The sequence below is a fragment of the Megalobrama amblycephala genome, linkage group LG11, assembly GCF_018812025.1.
Source record: "Megalobrama amblycephala isolate DHTTF-2021 linkage group LG11, ASM1881202v1, whole genome shotgun sequence".
Lineage (NCBI taxonomy): Eukaryota > Metazoa > Chordata > Actinopteri > Cypriniformes > Xenocyprididae > Megalobrama > Megalobrama amblycephala.
Genome location: NC_063054.1, coordinates 22,878,372 through 22,893,246, shown reverse-complemented (window position 1 = coordinate 22,893,246; position 14,875 = coordinate 22,878,372). Strand labels below are relative to the sequence as shown.

Below are 14,875 nucleotides of genomic sequence, written 5' to 3'. Positions count from 1 at the left end.
AGAGGACATGCTCCTTCACACACACACACACACACACACACACACACACACACACACACACACACACACACACACACACACACACACACACACACACACACACACACACACACACACATTTTGTGGTAGCCCAGGGCAATAATGAGGCAGATCTAACACCCACACTTTCTATCTCCGTTCACATATTCATTTACACACGCTCACACACTGGTTCAGCCTCTCCTTGAGTTTTTTTTTTTTTTTTTTTTTTAGTTGGGGGGGGGGTCTTTTTCTTTTCCTGCTTAGAGTCAAAATGTCAAGCTAAGTAATGTTGATTACATCAGCCCTCGTTAGTGTCCGTCCAATGAGAGCTCTGTCGCCGATCTCGATGTTTTCATAGGGCTCTGGAAAAGCCGTCTGTGGGAGGCCCAGCTCTATTAAAGCCCTGTGCTCCAGCCGAGGGATGACTATAAATATAAAAAATATCCAGCAAACTACAGAAATCTATAGAGGGGACGTCCCACATACCCACCTAACCCCCTACCTGCCATGTCTGCAGTATTTCTTTAGTAATGCATCAAACTGCCCCATACTTAAAGCCATATTGACTATTGTAACACTTGAATAGTATCAGGGACAAATTTTGATTTTTTTTTGTTTTTTTTTGCATTAATAATTTTATTTAGGTGCTTTTAGAGAAAAAAAGGTAGCTGGCCATATAAAATGACAGCTTGTGGCCAACAAACCCACCTGCTTTTCAGCAACCAGTTAACTACTGGGCGTATATTAACATATCCTCATTAATATTCATGAGCCAGGCCGATAAGGTTTATAATGTGCTTCTCAGATCATTCCTACACCCTTGGTTAAAGCAAAATCTCTATTCTTCTGTCTCCTGGCATTTGTCAAAGAATAGGAACTGCAATGCAGCACTTAAGAATGTGTTTGTGGAGCCGTTTCATTCGCCATCTCTTGGTAAGCGCTCAGAGTTATTCAATAGTTTTGAGGTGGATGAAAAGAAGTCATGGATGTGAGAGTGTCAGCCTTGACTTAAGTGGCTGGATAATTAAAATACTTCAAAGTTAATACTGCACAAGCAAAGCAGAGATAGAAAATGATTTCTGTTGCGTAATGGCATTCTAGTGCTTCTGCGCTTTCAGATACTCTAGAAACGCCACAGCCAGCCAACAGAGGGAGAGAGAGAAAGAAGCTGAGAGTATATAAAAACATCCATGCATAATGTATCCCTAATGTATTCTAATGCAGAACATGATAGACGCTTGCTTCTGCTTGAATTAACTTATGCATTAGGAGGCTTGAGAAGGTCACTAATATCTGCTTTTATGTCACCCAACCACTGCACACAAAATGAACCCCCCCTTCCTCCCCCCCTCGCACTGCCTCTTTAGGACAGACGGAACAATTATGCGATTTTCTGCTGCGCTAGGCCCCTTACGTGCGATAAAAGTGGGAGTGGGTTGACTCGCTCTGAGGTAAGCATGTCATTAATGGTTGTTATAGGGCAGTGGTTAAACATACCATGGGGAAGGTGCCACGGAGAGGGAGTGAGGGACACATTTCCTCCATATTAACACTGAACTCAGGGTCTCTCTTCTAGCTTGCAGATTCAAGTCGATATGAGGGCTGTCACCACGCTCGATTCTCAATTACCCGGCTGGTTCTCAGCGGAGAGGAGATGGTGGCCTGTCCTGCATTGCTGGAACGGGAGGCTGCTGTTTATGATGAAAATTTGGCCTCTGCCTAAAATTATGTCAAATAAAAAAAGGTTTGAACAGGAGTTAGATAGTTGTGTTTTAGCTTTCATTAGAGGGATTTAGTGAAAGATTTGGAGCAAATAAATATATCTGTGGGTGTATCAAATAGGTGTTTGCACACTGAACGCTCAAAGTTCAATGCAAAGGAAGATATTTTCTTTTAAAGAATTCACTGTTTAAGGATTACAACAAACGGCTGGTAGGGACTACAACAAGCTTCTTCCCAGCATAGTGACATCACTAACCCTAAAATTTACATAAACCCTGCCCCTGAGAAGATGCAACAAAGGGGGTGAGAGCATGTTGGGCTGCTTTAGAGAAGAGGAAGAGTTGTTATAATAGTGTTGTTGACATGCCGTCATTTTACGTCATTTTTTTTTTTTTTAGCTGAAACTTCACAGACACATTCTGGGGACACCAGAGACTTATTACAACTTGTAAAAGGGGCATTAAGGTCCCTTTAATGATTAATGTTTTTTATGAATTTTATACTTTATTTTAAGACAAAATGATCAGTTATCAGACATAGCATTAATATAATTATTATTGGCCAGCATTTTAATATCAGTGCATCACTATACAGCAAACAGATGGTGTATAATCTAACAGTTTTGGACTAAAAGCCTCAAAACTCCAGTTTTGCTTTCGCTTGGTTTTTAAGAATTTCTTTCTGGTCTAGACATCTGTTTACACTTCTACATTTGGACTAACACATTTGAAGTTAAAGTTACTTGATATTATTTAGCTTTATTGATAACAAGTGGCTTGTCAAAACTAGCAAACATATTTTGCCTTGGGGCCAAAAGTTTAGTGTTTTTACAAGTAAATGCAAGTGACTAACAGATTGACTTGTCAATGGAAATGTGCCTCAGAGATGTCGAGAGCAGCGTACGTGTGTTTGTATAGTGTAACTAGATTCAGAAGTCAGAGGGTGTGCTGGATATGGAAATAGATAAAAAAGAATTACTCCCACTTCATGTGGGAGAAGTAACTCCAGAGAAACAGTCACAACTTTTATTTCCCAGATCAGGTTAAAAGGACCGAGGCTATTACTACGAAAGACTGTCAAGCACCTCATACGAAACACTACAGAAGGAGCAGTCAGTTGAAAGGGGCAAAAGATCCAATTACTCCAGTACAACTGGTTCTGTGCTGTACAAGTGTGCTCTTTAAATTGCCGTGTCCTGTCTGCATCGCCTTACTCCTCGTGGGTAATTGACACTCTCTGCATACAATGAATGTGGACAGAGGCAAAAAACAAACACAGATTCTGAGACGCTCTGACTGCTTTGACTAAGCTGAAAGTAGGGAATCAGTTTTGCTCACAGCCTCTTCATCAGCACAGTTTCCAACTGAGGGGGTTTAAAACACTTTGAGTATGTAACATCCCTAAATTTATCAGTACGATTGCTGTGGTGTTAAATAAAACTAGTGGTTTAGACTGAATAGCCTCTTAAGGAGAACAAGGAATTTGGCTGGTGTTACGAACAACCATGTAGGCTGGCACAGTGTGGTGCGCGTGTCTGTCTGTGTGAGTTGGTCTGGCCGACCTTCAGATCTGGATGGGAAATTAGATTGTTTTAGTTGGATTACACAACATATGTCAAAACACAATTTGACTGTTCAGTTTTAGATCTGCGCTGCCATCCGTGGTACCAGATAGCCTGTAATGAGGTTTTAATCCTGAATCGCTCATTACCACAAGGTCAGCACGCAAAAAAATTCCAGGTCAAATGAGGTCGTGACCCTAGATCCTTGCCCTCGACGGATCAACGAGCACCGATACAGAGACGTCACCACTTCTCTCACTCTGTCTCACTGCACACACGGATCAGTTAAATTCCTCTTGAAGCCCAATTCTCTTTTTCCTTCCCATCTACTTGAGGTAATTCTGTCTTTTCTTACTTTAACAGACGTCCGTTGAGAGTGGACACTCATTAATGGTGTATGCATGAGCACTACATTTCCATGCACTTCTTCCAGAACGTCCTTATCCGAAGGTTACCTTCTGAGGTTCGAACAGATCTTATTTCTGAGGTTATTAAAAACAAGGAATTTAATTTGGGCTATTCACAAGCTTCTCGTTTTAAATCCACACAGCATTTGGAAATAGTATACCGAGTCGACGTACAAAGTGTGCAATAACTTTGTAATTTAAAGACAATTATGGCACACTGGCAAAGAAAGAGTATTGGAGGCAAACGCGGATCTGGAAGTGGTGCTAAAGGGAGGGAATAAATGAGACCCTGGGAAAGTCAGTGGCTGGGATAGGGTGCATTTCTCTAAAAAGCACTTCCGCATGTGTCGGCAGAATTAATTTGACTTAATTGACATTCATAAGCCAGACGTTGCAGTTTTACTCTGACTGGGATAAGGCTGTCTTCTGCTGTTTGCTCAGTAATTGAAATTTCCATTATGAGGTGTAAACATTTAGCAGCCACCAAGTGAATATTCATCAGAGCAGCAGTGGTGACACAAGATTCTGTCTGTGTGTATTTGTGCCAACCAGGTACTGAATTTGCATTAAAGCAAGGGAATAGTTTTTTTTTTATGCGTATATGAATATATTAAGGTGCTGTTGTTGGCTCAGTATATTCTTTCATGCAGGCACATCTACTCAGCATGCTCTTTCATGCAAACACATCTAATATTAAAAGTAATTTATTTCCATATTATGTTTTTGAACAAAGCTTTTGAATGAATAATTCAATGATAAACACATTTTTAACAGTCACTTGTCACTACCTGGTGGCTTAAGAATGTAGTGATACAACCGTTATTTGAAGCGCCAAATTAGCTTCAAATGGTAATTTACTATATTTTGATTGCTATTATAGACATCAGTGTTTATATCCAAACTATAAACTTTTAAAGTTTATTACTTCTGTGATAATTTGAATATTTGTAACACAGAAATAACTACTGTGTGGTTCAAAAACTGCTCTCTCTGGCTCAGCAGCAGCATGAACACAGATTTGAATGTTACTGTATGATTTTGTCAAAGGTTTAATAGACACAGGTGAATTGTTGTCAATAATAAATAAGATTGCGTGGGTGTTTGAATCGAGATCACAATCTTTTTATGATTAATCGTGCCGCTCTATTTTGTGTTATGCATTTATATCTTTTATTGTACCATTTTAACATGTATACTGAATAACTAAAACTAAAAAAAATATATATTTTTCTTTCTTTCAGCCCCATCTCAGGTGAGTGAGGTGATAAAGGAGCGAGTTCAGCAGCACAGCGTTCAGCTCTCCTGGCAGGAACCAGAGCAGCCCAATGGCGTCATCACCGAATATGAGATCAAGTACTATGAGAAAGTGAGTACACATCACCTGCTCCAGAGCATGAGCTATTAATGAATATATGTGTGTGTTTCAGAAAATAACAAACAGAGAGAGACAATGACTGTGTGTCTACCTGTCCGTCAGCATCCCAATTCCCATGCAACCTGTCCTATCCTGCATTTTTATTTCATCTTTTTCATGATTTGCATTCTGTGAGCACATAGCTTGCAGTCAAATGCTCCGGTCTGAGTGGATCCTTCCCCTCTAATTGCTATAATGAACGAGACACTCATAAGATTTTAATTAGACTGAGGTCCTTCACCAATCCCACACAAACATACACAAGACCGTCTCAGTTTACCACAGCCACACTCGTGCAAGTCTAAGACCACTTCAGAAATGCACACACAAGAGCAGCACACATACCTCATAATGTCTGGTATTGTACCTGAGCATCTGTTCAATGAAAAACAACCCACAACCCCTTGGAGGCATACTCACGCTGCCACTAAAACATTAATCAGTATCGTAGTCCCAAAAAACATGAACACAAGCACATACTACACTTAATTTCTTTCACCTCAGCTCACTATCCTGCCATCCCACCATCCATTATAAAGCACAGCTTCATAGTGTCTACCATCAAACTCATATGTCAGCTAGTCAAGCATGAGCAGAAAGGTCCAGCGCGTTCGCTCGGTGCTCAGCCTTTAGGGTTCCGGTCTCTTAGGCAATGTGAAAGCAGAACCAGCCTCCTGAGCAGCGCTCCCTGGCTGTAGTGCGTCCTGTTTGAAAATTAGAAGCAAGCTTGACTTCACTCCTAACAGCCTGTGGCATTCCATTTAAGTCTTTTATTTTATTTATTTATTTTGTCTGCTGAAGTCCAGGAGAGATAGTTTACAGATCAGCGAAAAAATACTATGGTGCAGCACTAGTGCACATGCTTTTCATATGTTGAAGCTATGGTGTTCACACAGGTGATGCAGGTTTGAATCAGTTGCATGTACGGAAGCCCGTTTACACCTTAAAGGGATAGTTCACCCAAAAATGAAAATTTGATGTTTATCTGCTTACCCCCAGCGCATCCAAGATGTAGGTGACTTTGTTTCTTCAGTAGAACACAAATGATGATTTTTAACTGCAACCGCTGCTGTCTGTCAGTCTTATAATGCTAGTGGATGGGAACTTCTACTATAAGAGTAAATAAAACTTGCATAGACAAGTCCAAATTAAACCCTGCGGCTCGTGACGACACATTGATGTCCTAAGACACGAAACGATCGGTTTGTGCGAGAAATTTATATCATTTTTTACCTCTAATACACCACTATGTCCAACTGCATTCATCACTCGATTCGTTTGGTCTGATCGCGCTCTGACAACGGCAGTGATGTCTCGCGCATATACTTCAATGAGTGTCAGACATCACTGCCGCTGTCAGAGCGCGATCAGACCTTACTAACGAGTGCTGCACACGGTTGGACATAGTGGTGTATTAGAGGTAAAAAATGATATAAATACTGTTCGGTTTCTCACACAAACCGATCGTTTCGTGTCTTAGGACATCAATGTGTCGTCACGAGCCGCAGGGTTTAATTTGGACTTGTCTATGCAAGTTTTATTTACTCTTATAGTAGAAGTTCCCATCCACTAGCATTATTTGACTGACAGACAGCAACGGTTGGAGTTAAAAATCATCATTTGTGTTCTACTGAGGAAACAAAGTCACCTACATCTTGGATGCGCTGGGGGTAAGCAGATAAACATCAAATTTTCATTTTTGGGTGAACTATCCCTTTAACGTAAACATATAATGTTTTTTTTTTTGTTTTTTTTGAGTCTCTTATGCTCACCAATGTTGCATTTATTTGATCAAAAATTCAGTAAAAAGATACTATTATGAAATATTATTACAATTTAAAATAACTGCTTCCTATTTTAATATATTTTAAAACATCATTCATTTCTGTGATGGCAAAGCTGAATTTTCAGCATCACTACTCCAGTCTTCAGTGTCACATGATCCTTCAGAAATCATTCTAATATGCTGATTTGGTGCTCAAGAAACATTTCTTATTATTATCAATGTTGTAACAGTTTAAAGTTTTCTGGAAAGCTTGATATTTTTTTCAGGATTATTTGAATAGAAAGTAACATTATAAATGTCTTTACTGTCACTTTTGATCAATTTAATGTGTCATTGCTGAATAAAAATATTAATTTATTTATTTCTTTCAAAAAAAAAAAAAAAACTTTCTGACCCCAAACGTTTGAAAACTAACAACTTTTTTCTTTATATCTCACAATTGTGACTGTACTTTCGACTTGTAAGGTAAAAAGCCTGTAATGAACTGGGCTTAAATCATTAAAACAAGTTAAAAGTAGATCTACGCGTTTCGGCAAAACAGCCTTCTTCAGGACACTTTTAGGGACACTTTTAGTTAATTACTGTTAGTAGAAACAGTAAAAACGACTTCCTTTTTGTTGTGCAAGTAGGCAATATTAACCACAAAAAAGGTGATAAAAATAGAACATCTTCAGACGACATTTTTTTGCATACCATTGTCAACACACTGTGACACACTAATCTTAATCTCACCTACTACATTGGATGGATAGCATGCAAATTGGGATATAGCCATACACTCTGTGTGGGTGTGCATGTGTTTGTGTTTCCTCAAGCTCTTTTTGACATTCCAATTGTAAATGAAGCACCAGCTCCTCGCAAACAGCTTGCTTCTGGTTACCTAGGTTACGGATGAAATACTGTGATATTGCCTCTGCTTGAACTCTTTGCGTGTGAAAAGGGCCAAATGCTCCAGTATTCGCTGCCAAACACTTCAGCGTAACCACCCCTCTCTCTAGAAAGAATTTGTACAATTTTGTGCTTTTGATACCCTGTGACAAGATTGTTATTTTGTTTTCTTCTTTTGAACGTGAAGGACCAGAAGGATCGCATTTACTCCACCGTGAAGTCAAAGTCCACTTCAGCCACAGTCAATAATCTGAAGCCAAGCACAGCATACGTCTTTCAGATTCGAGCATTCACCGCTGCAGGATACGGCACCTTCGGTCCCAGACTAGAGGTCACCACCAAAGAAGAATCCACTGGATCTGGTGAGCAAAAGAGTATGTGAAACAGCTATCTTAAGCTATTTTAATCTGTTTTTGCTAACTGGCCTGCTAGTATAGCTCTAGTTTAGCAAGGTTTTGCATTAAGATCTATCCGATTACACCTGAAGGCAAGGTCCAGCTTCTTCCAGATAAAATCTCTGACCCAGACTGAAAATAAGACATTGTGTATTTTCGATAAGATGTTCAGTTTCAGTTCCCTCTGCAGTTTGTCAATGAGCGCAGTATTTTCAATTCGGAGAAACAAACCTAACGAGAAACAAACCAACCTGAATGTGTCATTGTTTCAAATGCAGGCCACTGTATTACCATCTGGGACTATTAAGCCCACTTTCAGAAACAGTAGAACCGTGCACTCAGCGAGACCCTAAAATAGAGCCAGCCCCTCCCTGCAGCAGAGAGAGGACGAAAAGGGGGTTACAACCATCCCCATGCTTTTTCAATGGAGCTTTGCTTTAAGCTATCCTGCTTTCTCCTTTTGCCAAATAGTTAATTAGCGATGCACCAGTATTAAAATTCTGGCTAATTCCAATAAACTGATAAATATTTTCACGTTAGCGTAAATGACTGTTATTAAAATTCTAAAGTATTTTGTATAAATTTGAAATAAAAAACACTAAAAACTAAAACCGGTTGTTTTAAATGTTACAAGTAAATGTGGGCATTACAACAAAAACATTGTTATTTTGTAGATTTGCTAAAGATTACATTTTACAGTGTTATTAAATTGTAGTGATTTTTATATATTAGCTTTAAGCAAGTGTTAGATGACAGAAAAGGCAATCTGAATGTTAAATAGGATAAATGAGCATGAACAATTAATACAATCAAATAAATTTTGACATTTCTTGACATTAACTTTTTTTTGCTCACCAGCCACTGTGGCTAGTGGTTTTCCAAAGTTACTAGCCACTCAGCATTTTCACTGGCCACAATTTTGACATCAATACCATGGGGAAAAACTGCCATATAGATATTTTTTAAAATATTATCTCAATATCTGCTGTCACTTTTAGACCTGTCGCACTGATCCATTATACTCTTACACATGTGTTTTCTTTCTCAATTGTTTACATTCACTTAAAACATAACTGACTGTGTTTACGTGAATACTCAACAAGACCAGCATTTTGACATTATCGGGTGTGTATTTGACTGTTTAAGCGCAATAAGCAGCAAAAAAGAATTCAATTTAGTACTGAGAGGCGGTTTTATGTGCGCGCACTTTGGGTGTGAGCACAAAATCTGCAGGAATGAGCAAATCCAAACCCTAAAACACCAACAATATTCATCCGGAGCAAATGAAACGAGTGAGTGAGGCAGGTTTGTGTCAAATTGCTGTCGGAGAGATCGCAACTGGTATCGTGTATCTGTTCTGTGGAAAATTGGAAGCGTGTTAGATATTTCAGTATCGATATGTATGTATTTCTAACAACACTACATTGCGCTTAGTTTATTATTTCAGATGCCTTTTTAAAAGACTACAATTAAAAAATGTATATGTTACATATAAAATTCATCCTGCCAAAGTGGCTAGAAGGAGTGACTGCGTTACACGCCACTGCTGAAATCCACCCGCATTTGGCGGGTGTTAATGACAAGCCCTGGGTACCAATATATTTTGAATCCCCATATTTTATAAAAACAAGCTTATAACACTAAAGTTGACATTTTCTATTATTTATTTGTGTTTTAATTGCAGCTACAGTCATATCGAGTGAGCAGAATCCAGTCATCATCATTGCGGTGGTGGCGGTAGCCGGTACCATTATCCTGGTCTTCATGGTGTTCGGTTTCATCATAGGGAGAAGGTACGCTCTCGCGGCCCCCATTGACTCTCCGCTACTGTGAGTCGCGTACGCTCTATCATTTTGCCTTTCTGTCCCTCAAAGGCCACCATAGCTGTGGAGTTCACACCCTCGCCCACTTGCGTGTGATCACACCCACCCACCATCATGTCGTACACTGGGAATGTGACCTCTGATGCATTTTCCCCTCACAAGCTCATGCTGTTATATCATACACCCAGAATGGGATTCATAACTGTGAATCCTGCCTTCTCAATCTCACCTTTTGTACCTGTTTGTCATGGTTGAACCAAGAATGCCAGTGTTTTTCCATTCGAAAACTTCACTCATGATGTTTGTCATATATTACTGGTGTAAGCTGATTCCCATGAACCCTTCACAAACACGTATTGTTTTCCTGCATGTTCATTGATACTGAATGCTTTGAATGCTTTGGTAGTCCATGTCTGTTCAGTTCATTATGGAGTTATTCTCAGTTATCAACTGAAAATATAATTTCCAGAAATTGCTGATAATTTACTTATTCTTGATGTTTATTTTTTCAAATTCTTTTAGTTAAAGCCATTCTGAAAGACAAAAGAAAAAATCCAAATTGATTCATTTATCTCAAAGCGCATAGCACGGAACAGGAATTCATGGCATTTCTATTCTGTGTCAAGAAAAACATTTCGATTAACATTCCATAGCCCTGTTATGTTTGAAATTATATGTCTGGCCACTGCAGGCCATTAATTAGTCTCTTTTTGTTCCCTGTATAGACACTGTGGCTACAGTAAGGCCGATCAGGAAGGGGATGAGGAGCTCTACTTTCAATGTGAGTGCCAGCTTTCATCAGCTCATTATACACATGCTCATCAGTGGTGCTCAGCCGCGCTCCTGGAGAACCATCCTGCAGAGTTTAGTTCCAACTCTAATCAAACACCTGAACCAGTTAATCAAGGTCTTCGGGTTCACGCTTGAAAATTACAGGCAGGTGTGTTAAAGCAGGACGGGAACTAAACTTTACAGGAGGAGAGGAGCTGGACTGAGACTGTACATCATTGATCATGTTCTGGTCAACCATTACAGCTGTACCCTCTTATAGGCTCCAGTTTTTATGAAATATCTAGAATACTCATATACAGAGACCATTATAGTTTAATGATTTCAGCTAGCAATAAGAGAAATTAGAATTCTGGTCGATAATTATTTTCACATTATGGTTGCCATATGTTATATATATATATTGTAATTTTGTCAGTTTCAGTTTGAATTATTCGTTTTTAGAGTATTTTTTTTTGTTTTACTTTTTCATTTCCAGTTAGTAATTTTAGTGCTTTAACAAACTTATTTCAGTTAGTTGCCAAGGCAGCATTTTTAATTTTATATGTTATTTAACTTTTATTAGTTTTAGTTTTGGTTAAAGGGATAGTTCACCCCAAAATGAAAATCTTGTCATCATTTACTCACCCTCATGTTGTTCCAGACTGGTATGAGTTTTATTCTTCTGTTGAACACAAAATAAGATATTTTAAAGAATGTTGGTAACCAGACAGTTGATGGCACCCATAGACTTAAATAGTATTTTTTTCCTACTGTATCAGTCAATGAGTGCCATCAGCTGTCTGGTTACCAACATTCTTTAAAATGTCTTTTTTTTGTGTTCGACAGAAGAAAGAAACTCATACAGGTTTGGAACAACTTGAAGTTGAGTAAGTAATGAACAAATTTTCATATTTGGGTGAACTATCCCTTTAAAGTTCACCAGTTTTCAATGAGCTTTGTATTGTTACACTGTCAGTAATATATTTACAATCTGTAATCTTTCTCTGTGTTACCTGCACCCATATATCCCAATTTATTTGTCAGAATACGCCTTTAGGGCTGTCAAAAGTTTTGACAGCTCTAGGGCTTTTATTAAAACTACAGCTCAAACTTTCACATTTTTCTATCTGCCCCCATGGACAGTTAGATCAGTGCCAAAATCAAAAGTGCATTGCGTGTTGAAGTTTTAGGCAATCAGAAACACTACAGCACTTTTTCTCTAGTTATTTACTGATTAATGACTTTTTATTAAAAAAGGTTTTATTGAAAGCCCATCTATCCAGTGATGAATTACTACTTTAATGATAATAACCCTGATCTATGCTACTTTATAGTACTACTTTGTATTACTAATCTGTGGCCATCTCTTTAAATTAATGCTAGATGATGATCTAAACAACTGAATGTAAGTAAAGTTTTATTTACATAGCAATTAAACATTTTAAAAATAGTGCTTACAAAGTGCTTTACAAAAGAGAAATGCATGCGTGCATTCACAGAAAAGAAAAACACATGTACACACAAAATAGAAATAAGATAATACAATGAAATACAACAACAATAATAGTATTGCAAATGTATTGCAGGAAAGGCCCAAGTGAACAAATGTGTTTTGAGATACTTTTTTAAAAAGGGCATAGTGAATCGATTGCTTGTAGGTTGTCAGGAAGAGAGTTCCTTAGCTTGGGAGTGAAATGACTAAAGGCTGACTCACCGATATTTAGCTGTGTTTTGGAACCAAGTTACCATTGGATGTTCGGAGCGATTTTGCTGGAGTATTTTTATTCAACAAATTAGAAAAGTATATTGGGGCAGTACCATGAAGATATAGATATAAAACTAATGAGAGGATCTTGAATTCAGTTCTGAACGATACAGGCAAGGAAGGGATCTAAGTGTTGTAAGTGTTTAATAGTAATGGTAACCCAGCAAAAACACTATCACAATAGTCAAGTCTAGATGTAAAAAATGCATGAACAAGATTTTCATTGTCAGAAGGGGAGAGAATACCATGTACTTTGGAGATGTTTAAACAATTTAACATCCAGAGATGGTCATATATATTGTGCATTGACATGCTTAAATCTATTCCACAGAATAGAAAAAAGTGTGCAAGTTCTGTCTATGCCTGCCATTAACTGTACAGAGCAACAGTCAATGCTCTGAATGGATACATAATCGCAGATTACATGTCTAGCATTGCCTATGGTGTAAATCTCGGCCATAACCCTACAGAAACATGCCATCTCCAGATCTAAAGAGAGCTCTCAGACCTCTCAGTGTTAAGATGTTCCTCTAGGTGTTTGACTTCTGGATTCTGAACCCCTACGCCCAAGCCTCTCGGCCAGTGAGATGTTTTCTCTCAGCAGTCCCTAATGAAGCCCCTGGAGATAGCGCTGGCAACGGCCTCCCTAGACTTGCTCTGCTAATGATCAGTGCTGTAGGCAAACTGCTGATTTGGAAACAAAGGTTCAAGGTGGCACAGCTTGCTTGTTCAGGGGCAGCTCAATCTCACTAGCGTTCTTGCCCACACGCTAAGGCTTAAAGCTTGCCATATTCTCGCTGTCGTGTAACCCTGCCAAAAACAGCACCAGACACTACAGACAGCATCTGCTTATAAAGAGAACCTGCTCAGCTACGCAAAACCACAAGATGCTAGCTGGTTTGACAAAAGGCAGATAAGGCGCACAACGTAATCGTATGCCCAATTTGTTGCTCGTGTTGTGCGTGCAGCAGTGATAAACACGTTCTATCAGATTTACTGACAGCCTAGATGGACGAAGCAATTATAGCAGGCGAGAAGAAGGGAAATATCTGCTGCTGTGCATATGACTGGAGCACAATGCCGCCCGTTTGCTTATGTCATTGTGTAGGCTGACACGGCCATGAAGGAGCTGGGGGATATCAGGAAAAAGCTCTCTCCCTGTTCCTCGGCGTTGCTTTTGTTGCAAATTAGTAATTTAATTACTCGTTAGCAACAGTCCATTTTAGTCGTTTTCATCCCAGCATGATGTAGCCTATTAGTTTTTGCATCTCATTAAATGGAGCTTAATGTTGAAGTTGACAGGTAGCAATGTAATTATAGGATTTGATTAGATAGTAAGACTGGGCGAACACATTAATTGGGCTTAAATTGTTGCATATGGAAAAAGCCAAATATTGCCAGTTGGGCTTTATAATTTATTAATATCATTTGTACTATATTAATATGATTAATTAACATTTTATTTGTTAAAATGAAAAATTAATTCCATCCATGGTATGTATGTGTCATATATCATTATTATTGGATGTTGTTTTTTTTAGATATTATCTTTTATATATTTAAGCAGAGTCACTACAGGCAAAATCAGTTTTTTCTTGCACTTATCCATTTTGAGATTTTGCTCTTTTTGGCTTTTCATAAAGTGTTTTTTTTTAGACTGGTGGAAAGAAAACATCCAAAAAACACTTTTAAGTGTATCTTTTATAGCACTTTATCTATTTGCATCTGTAGATTACAATTACAATACATATCTTTAAAGGCCGTTTTCCCAAAATGAGTGTTTTCTCTTGCTCTGAGTCGGAAATCTCCACTTCAGCAGAACCTACATACACCAAATTTTACAGTTTTATATTCCTATCCATATTCTGAAGGTTTTACAGAGGAGTTTGTTGATATATAATTTGCCTGATTTTATACAACATTTTATTCTTAAAAAAAATGGTGAAAATGGTGTATTTTTTCTGACCGTTGACAGTATTTTCTGATTTATGGAGTGATAAAAAGAGATATCCAAAATCCCTTCTGTATAAACCTTTGACTCTAATATATATATATATTTATATATTTAATTAGGTAATGCCTCATTTGCATATTTAAACATAATTGTAATGCAAAAAATGTTTGCAATTCTTAATGTAATCAATCAAACTGGGGAAGTATGGTGATATCTATTAGTTAATTATTTTTTACTCTATTCACCTGGGGTGTATTATTATTATTGGATGTTACTGTCTTTTATATATTTAAATATTTATCATTATTAATAAAAATGGTCTGATATTTGTTTCACGATGCAGTGAAATGTTCTTTCTCAGCATTCAA

The 14,875-nt window shown here is 38.1% G+C and overlaps 1 protein-coding gene across 4 annotated transcripts in view; it reads left to right on the top strand.

Moving 5' to 3' along the window:
• Positions 1-14,875, top strand: part of epha7 (eph receptor A7) — an 86,656-nt gene that overhangs the window by 61,652 nt on the left and 10,129 nt on the right. For 2 of the 4 annotated variants that reach the window (XM_048206766.1, XM_048206763.1), the window contains exons 6-9: positions 4,953-5,077; positions 7,987-8,173; positions 9,879-9,987; positions 10,743-10,798. In XM_048206766.1, the coding sequence (XP_048062723.1) occupies positions 4,953-5,077; positions 7,987-8,173; positions 9,879-9,987; positions 10,743-10,798 (477 nt within the window). The remainder of the gene's footprint in view (positions 1-4,952; positions 5,078-7,986; positions 8,174-9,878; positions 9,988-10,742; positions 10,799-14,875) is intronic. The other 2 variants (XM_048206767.1, XM_048206764.1) reach the window with 1 other exon arrangement.